The sequence below is a fragment of the Natator depressus genome, chromosome 6 (genome assembly GCF_965152275.1).
Source record: "Natator depressus isolate rNatDep1 chromosome 6, rNatDep2.hap1, whole genome shotgun sequence".
In the NCBI taxonomy this organism is placed as follows: Eukaryota; Metazoa; Chordata; order Testudines; family Cheloniidae; genus Natator; species Natator depressus.
Window position 1 is genome coordinate 65,033,002 of NC_134239.1, and position 15,714 is coordinate 65,048,715.

The window sequence follows — 15,714 nt, forward strand, 5'->3', positions numbered from 1 at the left end:
AACATTAAGTTCTTTCTGGCATGCCCTGCTCTTAATACATTGAGTTGCTCTCTCCACTAGTTTAAGTTCTGGGTGGCATACCCTAGCCTAATGGAAACAAAGGCTTGGATAAGTCAACATTTTCAACAGAGAGAAGTCTTGTTGGGAGAGTAAGAACCTTCCTCCTTGTACTAAGGCTCTACTGCCAGCATTTATTTTAGGAGCCTGTGCCATAATTGCTGCCCAGCTTCACCTTCCTGTAATACTTTGACCTTTTCCCATGACCCACATCTTGAACCACAGGTTTATGAGATTTTTGAAAGAGGAAGAGGGAAGGGAGAACAAGATAACTTATGTATATATTGTACATTCACTCATCAAATACAGTACTTAAACAAAAAAACTGTCCTAACTAAAATCCACTTGGTGTCATACCTACTGCTAGTCTTGGTATGTGAAAGACTAATAATTAGGGCTACGTTTTAGTCACGGGTATTTTTAGAAAAAGTCATGGACAGGTCACAGGCTGTAAACAAAAATTCACGGGCCCATGACCTGTCCATGACTTTTACCAAAAGCCCCACCATGACTAAAACTTGGGCGCGCGCACGTGCGGGGGGGGGGGGGGGGGGTGTCTGGGACCCCCTCTGGTGCTGGGGGTGGGGCCAGACCCAAAGTCAATTCTTAAGAGATGTAAATGGCACTAACCAGCTGAGCAGAGATAATACGTATAATATTTCTTTTCATTCACAAGACATCTTGTGTAGGAAGCAGCCTTCCCAAACCACACCCCCAAACCTCTTGCTCAGCTGTTTGAAGACTGAGATGCCATTTAATAATTTTGCAATATTTGCCAGCAATCTCACGTGAAAAGTAAACAGTTACACATTCCTCACCCAGGGATAAATGTTGCCCCCTCCTCCATGGATGCCTGGGTCCCTCCATGCAGCAGAACTGATGCAGTTCCATTGTGCAAAGTATGGGACATGATTTGGGTGGGCCATTGGGCAGGGGATGTGAACCCATTGCATGTGGTGGAGTTCAGTCATATTTCCTCACGCAGACTTATTATCTGACCTAATAAACTATGCAAGGTGGAAGTGGATCAGTATCTGGTTTCATAGATCAGAGAGTTTAAGGCCAGAAAGTACCATCACCTCATCTGACTTTCTGTATATCACAGACCATTAAGTTTCACCCAGTTATCTCTGTACCGAGCCCAGTAATTAGTTTGACTAAAGCATGTCTTCCAGAAGGGCATCCAGTCTTGATTTGAGGACATCAAGAGATGGAGAATCCACCATCTCCTTTGGATGTTTGTTCCTGTGGTTGATCACTCACACTGTTAAAAATTTATGCCTAGTTTCTAATTTGAATTTGGTCTGGCTTCAGCTTCCAGCTACTGGTTCTTGATATGCCTTTCTCTGTTAGACCAAAGAGCCCTTTAGTACCTGGTTTGTTATCCTGGATACCTTTGCTAAATTCCAACCCAGGTAATTAATTGTGTTTTGTCTTGAAAAATTCTTACTGCAACTATGCATTTGCAGTCAATTAGTTAAAAGGAAAACTGTCAACTTGAAATCTAGTCAATTAAAGAACAGAGAGAGAGAGGATGCTAAAAGTATTTTCAGGTTCTTCACATGCTCCTGAGTCCCTCTTCCTACCATTTTTGGGGTTTTACAATCATATTTTCCAATTTAAAAATATTTTCTCTCTTCTCTTCTGCTGTTGGAAAGACTCACACAAATAATAGGGGAAACTAAGCAAGGCCCCAATCCTGCAAATTTATGTGCATGCTTAATTTTAGGCTTTGACTTCAATGGGAGTACTCCTGTAAGTTAAGTTAAGCACAGGCTTTAAGTTAAGTGCTGTGCTGGATCCAGGCCTCAATGTAGGGACACTGAAAGTGACTGCCTACAAAGTACAAAAATCTGGAAAAAAAAATTTCCTCAAATCTCTTTCAGGTAGAGTAATCCTCAGGGTAACACATAATTTAGTAAATAGACAATTTCAAACAGAATTGTGATTAAAAGTTGACTGTGACCCTTTACATTTGCAAACCACTTTAGATCCCAGAAGATAAAAGATACTGTAGAAACAAAAATTATTATTAGAAAGAATTTTGCCACTTTAGCACTTTAAAAAAAAAAAAAAACTCTAGACCTGTGTCTTAGCACAAGTTATATACTACTTTGCATTTTTTACAGTTTGTTCTACAAGGCTCAAGCATGGAACTACATTCACATTAGTACCAGTTTCAGCTATGGAAAGGGTAATGATTTATTAGTTAAATGGGAGGAGCAAGGACTAGCTGGCTCTGTGAGAACACAAGTGTGTGTGAGAGGAATGCATGAGCAAAAGGGAACATGTGTAAAGAAAGTTTGCTCCTTTGGCACATCTCAAAGCACGAGATGGATGGAACGAATGATAGACCTGAGAGATTAACACTTCAGTATAGACTGTACACACAAACAGTGCCCCCTACTGCAGTTCTTGAAATAACAGCAATACCAACTGTGCTCCTATGTGGGATAAACTGAACTTCACACAACTATTAAGCTATAGTGAAAAAAATGTCTTTACATGAAACTTGTCACTTTAAATCATGACTTGATGATATCTTAACTCACCAAATTCATATTGAGTCAGGATATAATGTTATAGTACATTGGAAATATCTTTGCCCTGTGAGCCAGGACCCAAAAGATGGTAGGGTAAGCTTTAAGCAGTATTCTCAGAATACTAAAATAATTCAACACATATATTCCGAGAAGAAGAAGAAACAGAAGTCGTAAAAACGGAAGGTTTTTACACATCAGACAGCCAAATTTCATAAAAGGACAGCTGTCTTCAACAGCAGCTATGTAAAATAATGCTGTTAGTATAGCAAGATTGTAAAATAATGCCCTTCTCCTTTGAGTATTACATAATAATTATGCAACCTTTTAGGGCCCTGGGCATTTTACTATTACTGTCCTTTTATATTATATATAATATATATTATATTATTATAAGCCTCCAAGTAGCTCTCTATATAAAATAAGATGTTCTTAAGCAGCCACATTTTGGGTAGCCTAGGAAGTAGTATAGGAAAAAGGTAGAATAAGGGTCCACAGAGGAGAAAGTTTACTGTACTAAAGGAGAGAGATGACAAAGGACTTGTCCAGTAATTTTTTTTAGTAGGAATGGAGAGGAAACAATGGATTAAATAGTCAAACACTCTGATACAGCCCAATCCTGAGATGTGATATACAACCCTGCTGAGGGACTGAGCTCCTTTAACTTGCACTCTAGTGAGAATTTAGGATGCTCAGCACCTAGCAGGTTTGGGACCATAGTAAAGTTTTTATAATTACATACTTTTATATATTTGCATTTTGACATTAGAGATGGGCCCCAAACTGATCTGAATCCACCTTAATTATGAAAAATTTCAAATGCTGATGCAATCCAAATAACATGTATTGGTCCTCTCTCTATAATCAAACACACTGGAATGCAAGATCTGAATGCTGTGTTGTTTGGTAAAGTTTGGATCTGGATCTGAACTATGTGGCTTGGGGCTCATCTGCAGTTTAGATTGAAAAAAACAAAAATTAAGAATGTTTCAGTCACTTCTGCTATCGGGAATAAGCCTCACAAGAATTATCTGAACATGCATTTAAGATTTTGTTATGCCATTTTCATTTTATTAACACTGACGTCTCCTACAAGAGTCAGAGCAATTATGGCCGATTAAATATTGTCCTTCAACCATGTACTTAATTGTGGTTGAAAGGAAGTGTGGCACACACGTACAGTTCCATTTTGAGCTTAGAGTTACGTATCATGTTAAAAGGACAGAGACTGTTCTTTTCATTGCTCTGTGGTTCTTTCACATAAATAAATCAAACCAGAGTTATAATGCATATAAGGGAGCATACAAGACCAAAGGCTCCCAAAAGGCAAATGGAACTGTCGTTAGTGGATTGTAAATTATGAATTTCAGGCTGGGATTTTCCATTCATACTCAGAGTATGAAGCTTTCTGCCCCCTAAACACTATAAAACAAAGTTATTTGTAAAAAGTGTAATGCCCCAAATTTGTTTCCAGTCATTTTAATTTAACAACTTTACCATACTAGAGAGGAACAATCTGTGTCCTTATGTTAGAAAAGCAAAAAAAGAGTATATTATTATTATTATGATATAGAAAATTCATGATGGATGGGATGATGTGATAGAACAGTTTTATTAGCGAGTCCAGTTACGATTAAGGATGTAAATATCAGTTTAAAAAGTTAACCGGGGTTAAATGATTAAAATTATATCAGTTAATTAACCGGCTAACCGAAGTGGCTCGGGGGGGGGAGGGAGCCGGCCGCCCTGGTGCGGCTGAGGTCCCACCGGCCATCCCAGCGCCCCTCTGGCCGGCCGGGACTGGGGTCCCACTGGCGTGGTGTGGCTGAGGTCCCGCCGGCTGGCCCAGAGCAGCTGGGGCTGGGGTCCCTCTGGCCAGACACAGCTGGGGCTTGGGTGCCTCCCGCCAGCGCAGGACTGCAGGGGTTAACGGTTAAGGTTGGTTAACCGGTAAGCCTAATGCTTACCGGTTAACCTTTTACATCCCTAGTTTCAATCATTTGAATATTTAAGTAGGGTGCAATCAAGTTCTTGACACCCATGTGTCAGGAATTTCACCTGCAGATAACTGTAGGCAAAAAATTGTACCCCAAATTATTTGTGCCCTTTCATCCCTCTCTCCCCACTCAATAACAAAACAAAGCAAGTGCAGAAATAATGAGCAGACAATTTGTTCCATTTAATTTTCTAAAACTCTACAATTACCTAAAAAACCTTTTCTACATATCAGTGTCATAATTTTAAGGGACTGAGCCTGAAACAAACATATTTTATCTCTGGAAAAGGAGGTTCTGCAGCTTTCCTAAGGGATAAACCCACTTCCAGCCTTGAAGACTTATGAGATACTGGACATTAAACCTGTTGCTAGCTCAGGGCTCCATCTCAGAGCAGTGTAATTGTGGGAAGAAATACATTTGGGAGAAAGGAGGAAATATTTCTCTGTGATATATATATATTTTTTGATGGACAAAGGGGGAAATGGAAACTGTCTGAAAACTGCACAGATGTTTGGAATATAAGTAGTAGTTATGGAGGCAGATAGATTAATGGGTAGTGTCAGCTAAGTGGTCACATGGTGCTGCAATTTCTCACAAGGATCTCATCATATGATATGTAGCATAAATGCTGACATGCACATATTCTATCCAAGTCCATTTTTAGCTTTACTTTTACAGACTAGGTTAGCCACAGAAACTGTTAGCTTCATTTGTAGGGCTGTACTTGGCAACTGGACATCAGGGCTGTGCTTAGAAAGAAGCATTGCATGTTCAAAATCTTTTACCAAAAAAACAAAACAAAACTTAGTTTTACTGGACAGCAGTGAATTAAAGGCAAAGAGTTAGTTTAATTTTAGTTATGGGCAGGCACACCTGACCAACAGCTAGGGTAGGCAAGACAAGGCTACAAGCCCTGAGCAACAAGCCTACAGTACCTCATATTCAGATTCCAATGATATCTTATTCTTTCTGATTCTTTCTTCCAAAGCTGGATCCATCTGTAAGGCAAATGGAGAAGACATCCAAAATGTTTATTTATAAAATATACCCAAATTTGAAAGAAAAACAATTCTCAATCTTCTTTTAAAAGAAAACTAAATGCTGAGAACTGAGATAGTTCTTGCATTGCCCAGATACCATGGTGATGGGTGCAATATATGAACCTGTATAGAACAAAGGTCAACAGATTCTAGTTCTTTCAGACTAGCAGAGGGAAAAAACTGCAGACTAGAGGGCCCCTCATTGTAAATGCCCTGCCATCAATCCCCAGATGCTTAAATCTAAAGCTTGACCACCTCATCGAATCTCAACCACAAGGAAGGGGAAAGATGTGGTCACGCTATTTAGGCTTTCCGCTGTCAGGACTTAAGGTTGCAGAAGAGGCATGTAACACACTTTGATTTACAAAGCCAACTCTTGGGCCAGGGTTGCAAATCTTTTGCTGATTTGCTGTTGTGGTAGAAACCATGTGAAACTTGTTGCTTCTGCCTAATTTTGACCCCAAATCAGATAAAATTGGGTGATTTCTGCCAGTTTCATTGGAGTTTGGGTGCTTGAACAGAAAATCAAGGAGTATGAACCCCAGTAGACCACGATAACTGGGTTTTGCATAGCTCAGGCCCCTGGAGGGAGCTGTATTCATTCTCCAAGTGAGGACCCCCCCTCCCCAATTGATACATGCTATTCAGATACATTAATTAGGGTAATCAATCAAATAAAAAAAGATCAACAGAAACTACATTTTTAGTCCTTAAATAAAAATAACATGAATGGACTGGATGGCTAAGGGGACTGGTACAGGGATGATTCTTTCACCTATAGGTCCCTGGTTCAATTGTGATTCAGTTCAGTGATCAAAAGTAGTTACTCTCTGTTCAGTGACCTATGAGCAATGAGCTGCGTGTTCCAGTTTAATTTCTAGTGGCCAGAGTTCTACATCACAATTAGCCCTAAATGGCACCCTTGTAGGTAGTCTCAGAAGAGAGGCCAAAGACTGACTGAACCACAGAAAAACAGGGTGAGATTCAGTACATGTGGCAGTGCAGCAAAGTGAAGCTTGCATTATTGTTGCCCATGCTATACCATGAACCAAGGCCTCATGTCCTATATGATGCACTAGAACTATGCTACGCAGCAAGGATCCTGGACTTATGTGGTACCAATGCCCTCCTGCTCCTTCACTGCTCTCCAAGTACATTAAAGTAACCCTTGTGTTACTTAATTTTATATTACCTGCAGTTTATTTCACTCTGCCCATAAATTTTCAATGTACCACTGTTGTTTATATTGCAATGCATAGGGGTGGGTTTTCACAGCTGGATGCTAAGAGTATTGGTACTCAGGAAGCAGGTGAAGGTTTGATACTGGAGAGGTAAATTCCTCATTTCCCACTCCAGCAACACTGCATTAGCTGTCCCATTGCCAACCCCCCCATTCCAATATCTGCTTTGGTCTCAAACAAATGTGGAAATGATAATAATAGTCAACACACATTAGACCGATGGTTTTGCTCAAATGAACAGCACAAGTCCATGGAAATGTCCTAAAATGGTTTGAGTTCTTTCAGACCTAACCCAGAGAGGTGTAATGGGCAACTATTCCTCTGCCCTGAAAGTGCTCTCTTGCTGAGTCCTGCAAGGCTCTATCCTTTCCCCGATATTATTCAATATCTATATGAAGATACTGTGGGAGCTGGTGTCACACTTAAAAATGTCAGCAAAATACAGATAATACCCCACTGTACATCTCCTTCACATCAGATATAAACAGAACCAACCCACTGCATTCCTAATGCTTAGCACAGATCAGCCACTTGAATGAAGAGCAGCGGGCTAAAATTGAACCCAGGCATGACAGAATTGGTACAGGTAGGAAGAGGCAAGTGCTCAGAGAACATGTCTCCTCCATAATATTCCCCTTGATCTAAGGCACCTGGCTGCCAACCGTAAAGTCGCTATATAGCCTTGGAGTACTCTTGCATATCTAAGGTCCTAAAGATGCTCAGACAGCCGTGACTGTGAAAAATCATCATTACCATCTGTGAATGGCTAGAAGACTTAGGACATGTCTACACTACAGCGGCACAGCTATGGCACTGCAGCTCTGTCACAGTAATGCTGTAACGCAGAAGCTTTCTACATCAACAAAAGGAATTTTTCTGCAATACAATGCATCCACCTCTCCAAGAGGCAGTAATGAGGTCGACAGAAGAATTCTTCCATCAACTTAGCTGCATCTACGCTGGGAATTAGGTCAATCTAACTACAGTGCTCAGAATTTTTCACAGCCCTGCAGGATGTAGCTAGATTGAGCTAATTTTTAAATGTACATCAGACCTTAGTCCCCTTGCATGAGTCACAGATCTAGCTACAGTAATACACGTATTTGTGACTTCCACACTCTACTGCAGCTCATTACATCCAGGAATTAAGCCAGACAGACTAAAAAAGCTTAAACTGGTACAAAATGCAGAAGCCTCTCCAGTGAGAGGAACAGGCTTCTGTGAGAAGGCTCCAGTCCCTACACTGCTCCTCACCAACACTGGGTCAAATTCAAAGTCTCGGTCCTGATGATATTGAAAGCGCTCCATGGAAATGGCCCTAGTGACCGGAAAAACTGCCTCTCTCTCTATAATCATGACCTCCAATAACGGCTATGTTCCACCAAAGCAATGAATCCATTGATCGTGAGTGCGGGAGAAAGAACTCTCTCTGGAGCAAGAGGAAAAAACTCTGGACCGCACGTTATTCAGAACTAAATGCAAGTTTCTCCTTAGTATCCTCACAATAGCTCTTCACATAGTCCACACACACACACACACACACACACACACACACACAGAAGGTGGAAATTAATTCTTATACTTTTCAAGCTACTCCTCCAGCTGGAGAAGGGAGCGGCGGGGGGGAGGAAGGGGGAAGAAGAGGGGTAGAGAGTTTTGCTTGCTCTTGGACTTTCACGTAATTGAAAGGCACTCAGATATCATGGTGGTGAGTACCATAAAAGTACCTACATAGTTAAATCTGTGTTTTTATTTCAATTACGACAGACAAAATTTACCTATACGATTATTTTTGTTTTGACTTTTACCATAAACATCTCAATATCCCCTATTTATCGGATTTATTTTACTTATGTCTAGTGATTCTAGTTCGCATGGCTACACTTGTGAAAACTCAGGGGAGCACTGCTGCTGCTCCACTCCAAGCGCCCTCTGCTCTTAGCCCACTTCCTTGTGCATTAATTCCTCTCCACCTGAGGGAGGAGAGGGGAGCATCTAAGTCTAAGACACAGAAATCCTGCAAATTTGTAACTGGCTTGAGTCAATAATGGAAATGTTGCCCAAAATAAATCTGGTCAGCCAAAGAAGCAACCTGAAACTCCTCAAGCAGATGTGTGACAGGTTGCCCCCCTTTGGATGCCACCTGATGTGCTTAGATACTATTGAGCCTGTTTATTATGCCAGCTTGGGTACCCTTTTTACCTGTCTTACTGAGCCAAGCTATTCTATTATGCCTCCTCCAGCACACACACACAGGCAGGGCCACACCCAACTGCAGAACAAAAGACACTGAGATCAGTTCTGTGAAGCCTCACCTTTAAAGGGACTTGCCCCAGCACTCAGGTGTCGACCTCCCTTGGGGTGCAGACCCAAAGATATGTTATGATGCAGACAAAGCCCTGCTGAATTCTCAGATCCCAGTTGGAGTTTTCAGCAGTGGCCTGGCAGCTGAGAGAAACTAAAAATCAAATCCAGGAGTCCATCCTTCCACACCCGGATAAGGAAGGGGGCATGCACAAACGTAGCTATGCAACATTTTTGCTTTCTTGGCCTTGGAGGCTGCTGTGCATTACACCAGCTGACCAGAAGCCCCTATGGGCCATTCTAGTGGCCAGAGTCTGGTTCTTCCTGCACCTTGACAATCTGTGTCTCATGTACCATGGGTTAGGAGGGGTGGTGGATTAGGAGGTACAGTGTCCCTAAGTCACTGGAGGATTCTTTCAAATCCTCAGGGAGTCCTTTAAGATGGGTTAAGGTAGAAAGCAGGCTTTGTATTTTATTTTTCTGGGAAGTATTTTTTTAAATGCCTACTTATAGATAAGACCCATTCAAATTATAAACATTATTTGCCAAAGTATTTTGCACTGCATTGACTCATTCAAACTATTTAAATGAAAAAAAAATCCTAAAAAATTGATCATCAAAGAGCAAGTTATTTCCCCAGAAACCTGCCCCAATCTACCCTCCCATTTCTTTCTGAATTTTATCTTTCCCAACACTCAACTGCAGTAACCCAGGCCAGATTTCTGAAAAATGCAGACAGGAACCCAGGATTTACAGAACTGCCCAGGCACCTAGCATCAGTTGGAGTTAGGTGCCTAGATACATTGGAAATCCTACTAGGTACATCTACATCTTTAGGTATCTATATACATTTAAAAATCTGTACCCCACTCTTTAGCTTAAGACGGCCATTATTCAACTGGAGTCAGCTGATAAATGCCCTTCCAAGTACTGGCCAGATTTTGGGGGCGGAAGAAGGGTGTCACTTGGGAGCAATGTGAAGCACTTCATTGCTTGCAATCCCTGTCGGCCCAGGGACTCCTGCAACACGCTGCTACTAGAGCGTTGGCCTCTTCATGTACTTTTGAACAGAAGGAAATGTTTGTTTGTGACAAGAAGTTGTTTGGCACAAGTATAAATCTAATTGTGCTGCCACTAAAAACACTCCCAAGCTGAACACTTTACGCTGATCCTTAGTTAACATCATGGCCCATTTTAGTCTAGTAATAAATAAAACAGTCTCAAAGAAATGACTGTGAAATTTGTGCATGCAGCTAACTTCACCTCAAGGCAGAGCTGTCCCTAAGGGACGGCGAATTGGGGTGACCACTCCGGGCCCCACGGGCTGGCGCGACTGGCCGGCGCTGCATGGGCAGCAGGTGAACCGCTGGCTGGGGGAGGCTACCCTCAGTCCCCGCCCCTTCCACCCGAGGGAGAGTGCGCAGGGAGAGAGAGCTTGGCAGCACCACCGCAGCCTCCCCAGCCCCAGGAGGGTGAGCGGTGTGGCGCCAGTCCCCTGGAGCCCAGTGGCACTGCCGAAGCGGGGCCCTGGGATGGGGTGGGGCAGAGCGTGGGCAGGGCCACGCATGGCTGTTTAGGGAGACACCGCCACCGCCAGCCTCCCCTACCTGCCCCCAGCACGGTCGGTCCCGGAAGTGATGTCATTTCCGCCCCTAAGCCCCCAAGGGACGGCCCTGCCTCAAGGGCTAGGGAAGAGGTAGCTTTTTTTTTTTTTTTTGGAAAGACTTGACACTGGGTGGAGGAATCCAAAGCAGATTGGCAGCATTAGTTCCATTTATCAACCAGAAAGGATGAAAGGGAAGATTTTTTTTTTCCTAATGTTCAGAGTAGCATCACAATCACCAATTATAAACATGAGCCTAGAACTGGGGTTTTAAAAATGAATTTTCACAATAGCAACTCACTTTCTTCTAGTTGTAATTGTAACTATTTATTTGTGTGCACATATGTACCATTTCCGATTAGGGGCTCTGGTGCAGATCTAGGCCTTAGGACAGTTTGGGGACCAACGTTAAGGGCCCACCTACACTACAAAATGAAACTCAGTACAACTGTGCTGGAACCAGCTCCCTTTAACATAAGTAGCTGTAATGTTGACTAGATCTTAATACGGTAAACTGGTACAGTTACATCCAAAGATTGGCAAGCACTGACCAAATATTTGACCTTCAGAACTTCATGGGCTATAAAACATTTCCAGAAGGTCAGCAGAAGATGTTTGTGTGTTAAAACTAATTATTTACAACTAACTATTAAAATATGAGGATTTCAACTTTCATTCTGTAAGTAGAGAAATTCTCGTGGTTGGATTTACTGAACGAGGTTTAAACCAAGTTCTTTTTACCTGCTCACTCCAGTACCAGCAGAAGGGACACAATGTTTCGGAGTATGTATAACACCAGGGCACGGCCCAGAGACTGACCATGTACACTGGAACCAGATGAATTCTGTTTCCCCCAAAGTACTTTATTATCTGAAATAATCCAGAGTAGCAACAATTGAAGCCTTATGAGTGGGGAAAACAGCTTCCTGAAGCTCACACATCATACTTCTACTCCTATAAAAGGCAAAACAGCAGTTCATTTCAGAGATCCTGCCAGGTTGGATCTTTCTTGAAAAAGGAGAGGGGGCAAAATACACTCTAACCTCTTCACGAGGATCTCTGACCTCAGGCTAATGAACTGTGGTTTATGAGCAGATTTAAAAGCTATAGGCAAGAACGGATAAATCCCAGAGTTTAAAAGTGCAACGTATAATTACACTTAAGCAACTAAATTAGATGCTATTTTACTTCCCAGGAGGCAAGGGAACAGCAGGTGAGGGTATAAGTAATATAGCAAAAAGACAGAGAAGGTATTTACAAAATACATTTTGTAAAATACATTTACCTACAGTTCTTTCTAATACTCTTTGGTTTTATTATAATATTTGTCATTTCAGATGTATAAAATATAGAGATGGGCCCATCTCATCACCCTATATCAGACCACCTCCAACTACCAGAAACTTCTGGATCCAGATCGGAACTTTATGGTTTAGGCTCAACTCTTTTTTTTTTTTTTTTTTTTTTTTATAAAAGGTCTACGTAGGAACACAGAAATTGCCACACAAGGAAGGACCAGTAGTCCAACTGATAGCTGACAACAGCCGAGCTCATGTTTCAGAAAATAGCATATAAAACCCTATAAGGCAGCAGTTCTCAAAACGTGAGCCATAGAGCACTGGTGATCTGACAAGAGCTGCTGGTCAAGTGGTGTCAGCACTCCTCCTTATTTCCAGCTGCCAAATTGCATTGAGGCAGGCTAAAAATACATTAAGTTCTTCCCTACTATTATTTTTCCATGTGAACATCTGCTGTAATTGCAGGGGTGTTATGTGGTCAGGAATGGAAAGGTAGGTGGTCTGTACAATCAGAAATGGGAAAGAAAGTGTTCATGATACAATTTATTAAATTTCAGTCCATATTATGAAAGAAATTGAGAATCCCTGCCATAAGCATCCAGATTAGCAATACCATAGATGGGGACGGGATCAACTCATGTTCCAAGATAAAAACTTATGACCCTTCTAACTGTGACCTGGTCAGTTTACCAGTGGGTGCTATTTTTCTTATTTCTCTCAGTTTTAAAAAATATACTAAGCTGAAGATCACAAATGAGAGTGTTTATTTGCCCCCTACTTAGTTTATTGCTAGATTTGCCTTAAGAGTCTGAAATAGGGGATAGGTGGAGGGTGTTTTGGCTGCTACCTGAGCACCCTCTATCTGTTTGGCATAATAGTTAAATGTGTATATATTTCTCACATACATAGGCCATCGTGAAATAGCAGGGGTTGTCAGCCCACATCTTAAAAAAAAAAGAAAAAAAAAAAAAGAAAAAAGTTCTCATGCAATTAATCAATTCTTTCTAGGCCCTCACATTCTGCTTCACTTCTAGGTGCACATTGATTTATTTGATTTATATAAACAAAACAAGAGGCCCCCTTCCCAAGCTCTGGGCACCCAGCCAATACATTTAATTTCACAGTAACATTTCAATACAATGGACTGTTTTTTCCGGTGTATAATAAATATGTTCCAATACATGAAATAAGACCTTCAACCCTCCCCAAATGCCTTGGAGAAAAGGTGGGCCTTGCAGCATGCCCTGAAGGTTACCAGATTCCGAGCACTGTCCAAGCATCTTTCCCAGATCAGACTCAGCAGGACGTAGCTCTCTAAAAGGAGCTTTTAAAGCCAAGTCCCCTGAGCTTTGCTACACCTTGATTTTTCTGTAGCTCCAATGGTATGAAGGAAAGAACTTGCTGCACCTTTTTGTGCACTTTTTCATGCATTTCTGGCCCTTCAGTGATCCCCTTCTAAACATGTAAGCAAGTGTAGATCTCTCTAAGGAATTAGGCAGACCTGACCATGAACGCCCCAACTTCACAATACTCCAGCACAAGGCATTTTGAGAAGGACAAGAGTTGTTCAGCCTGCCTTTTTCATCAAGGAAGCTGATGCTCTTAACCCTCATTTCAGTCTAGAGGAAATAAAAAACAGGCACATGTGCTTTCCTTTGAGGCCAAAAAGTGGACTGTTGTGTTGTTCACAAATAGCACAACCCGCAGTAGGATTTTACTCTGGAGCTCTGCTGCAGCAGAATTTGATGACTCAGATAAAATAAAATTGTGACGGGTGGGGGAAAGGGAGCGAGAAAAGTAAGACACCCATCTTTAAAATATTAAAAGACAATTCTTCAAGGTGCCTTTGTAAAGCCTCTTTAATATGCTGTACCTGTCCTGTTACAAACCACTTAAACAGCCTGAAGTGCAGGATTTAAACTGAATGCCCTTAGGGTATCAGCTGAGAGAAAGGAAATGTTATATAAGGCAGAGCTTCAAAAACTCTCTCTTTTCCTTGTCTCCACAAAGTGGGTATAATTTATGAAAAATTCATTCATATTTCCTTCTAAAAACAGAAATCTTTAAATGTTGATTGTACCATATGCTATCTTATCTGCAAGTACTCTTTGTTAATCTAACAAACCTCTCTACAAAATTCCTTTTGCTGCTAATTTTTGTCGGACATATTTTCAAAATCTGTTTTTATGCATTTCTAATTTTCCCATCATTGGTATCTGGCTACTATTGTTAAAACGCTTGACCTTTTTTAGGGTATACAAAGGTACCTAATGTTCCGCTCTGAAAAATGACTGTAAAAATGTGTTTTCAAAGACATATCTGCTCATTAGTGACCCCCCCCCCCCCCCCCAAAAAAAAAGTTTGCATTCCCGCTATCCCTACAGAGCTAACACAGGTAAGAGAGAGTAATCTGAAATTCCATTCCTTTTTGTGCATCAACAGATTTCCTAAGCACTAATTATAGGGTTAATCAGATACACTTGCACAAGCCTTGTGAAGGCAATGGAGCCACACGTGTCACTGAAGACAATCTTTATTACTAGTGACTATATGTAAGAAACCATCCCCACATCCCAGCACGAATTTGCAGGGCTAGCAGTTTGAAAAAACATCTTTTAGCCTGGACGCTGTTCTCCCAGAGTCATTTTTCATAATTTTTTTATTAAAAGGTTGCTTTTTAATGTATGTGTCAGATTCAGAGCTAAAGCCTAAGTGCACACAGTACAAGTCAGCAATGGGGAGAAGGTGCAAATATGGCATAAATTTCACGTTTACACTCTCTTAATCATGCTAACGTTCTATACAGCACCACTTCCCTTCTGCCAAGTTAGGGAAACCTAAGGGCTGCTCTAATTTTCTTTGACAGCAAAAAATCCCAGGAGATAAAAATGCAGCCGAAGATAAGCATGGCGCAGGAGCACCCTGGCTATGTCCCCATGCCTCCAACAACACCCCTTTGCACTGCCACACGAGCTGCAAAGAAGGAGAGTGGTATAAGAGCCTTTTACATTAGCTCTATGCTTCTGGAGGACCACCTTTGCACTGATAGGTTCCCCCATGAGTCAGCTAACTGAAGCTGGGACCAGATTACACTGACAATGCAGCAAAAGTAATGACCCCACATACAAGAAGTTCTGGCCCATTATCTTTTGTGCAGCTAGGCAATGCAGATATGCAAAGGAACCCATTTAAAAGAAGTACTTGACAATGGAGTATGCCTGTTAGAGCCCTTGAAGTTTATTCTTCTAAAGTCCCAATTCAGGAAATAATTACACATGTGCTTCAAATTTCAGCACAAGCTTAATTCTCATGGGCTTCAGTAGGATATAAGAACCTGTCCTGATCAAGCATGGGTCTAAAAAGGAGGGAAAGTTGATTTTTTTTAAAAGAACAGATGTGTTAAGAAAGTAATGTTTTTGCCATCCTAAAACATACTTCATGAAAATGGTAATGCCTTCCTGAAGAAGTATGTGTTAAAGGAATTAGATCTGTTATTAAACCGGCTCATTTTCCTGCTATTCTGATATGGAGAAAAACTCACACTCTCTACAAAGCTCACTGCACAGTATATAAGTAAAAATGGTTTCTTTACTGACATCTAGTGAAGTTCTACAGCAAACTACTCCCTCCAGAT

The 15,714-nt window shown here is 41.4% G+C and overlaps 1 protein-coding gene across 1 annotated transcript in view; it reads right to left on the bottom strand.

Moving 5' to 3' along the window:
• COX16 (cytochrome c oxidase assembly factor COX16) overlaps positions 1-15,714 on the bottom strand; it is a 56,204-nt gene that overhangs the window by 11,032 nt on the left and 29,458 nt on the right. The window contains exon 3 of the mRNA XM_074955569.1: positions 5,530-5,592. Within this exon, the coding sequence (XP_074811670.1) occupies positions 5,530-5,592 (63 nt within the window). The remainder of the gene's footprint in view (positions 1-5,529; positions 5,593-15,714) is intronic.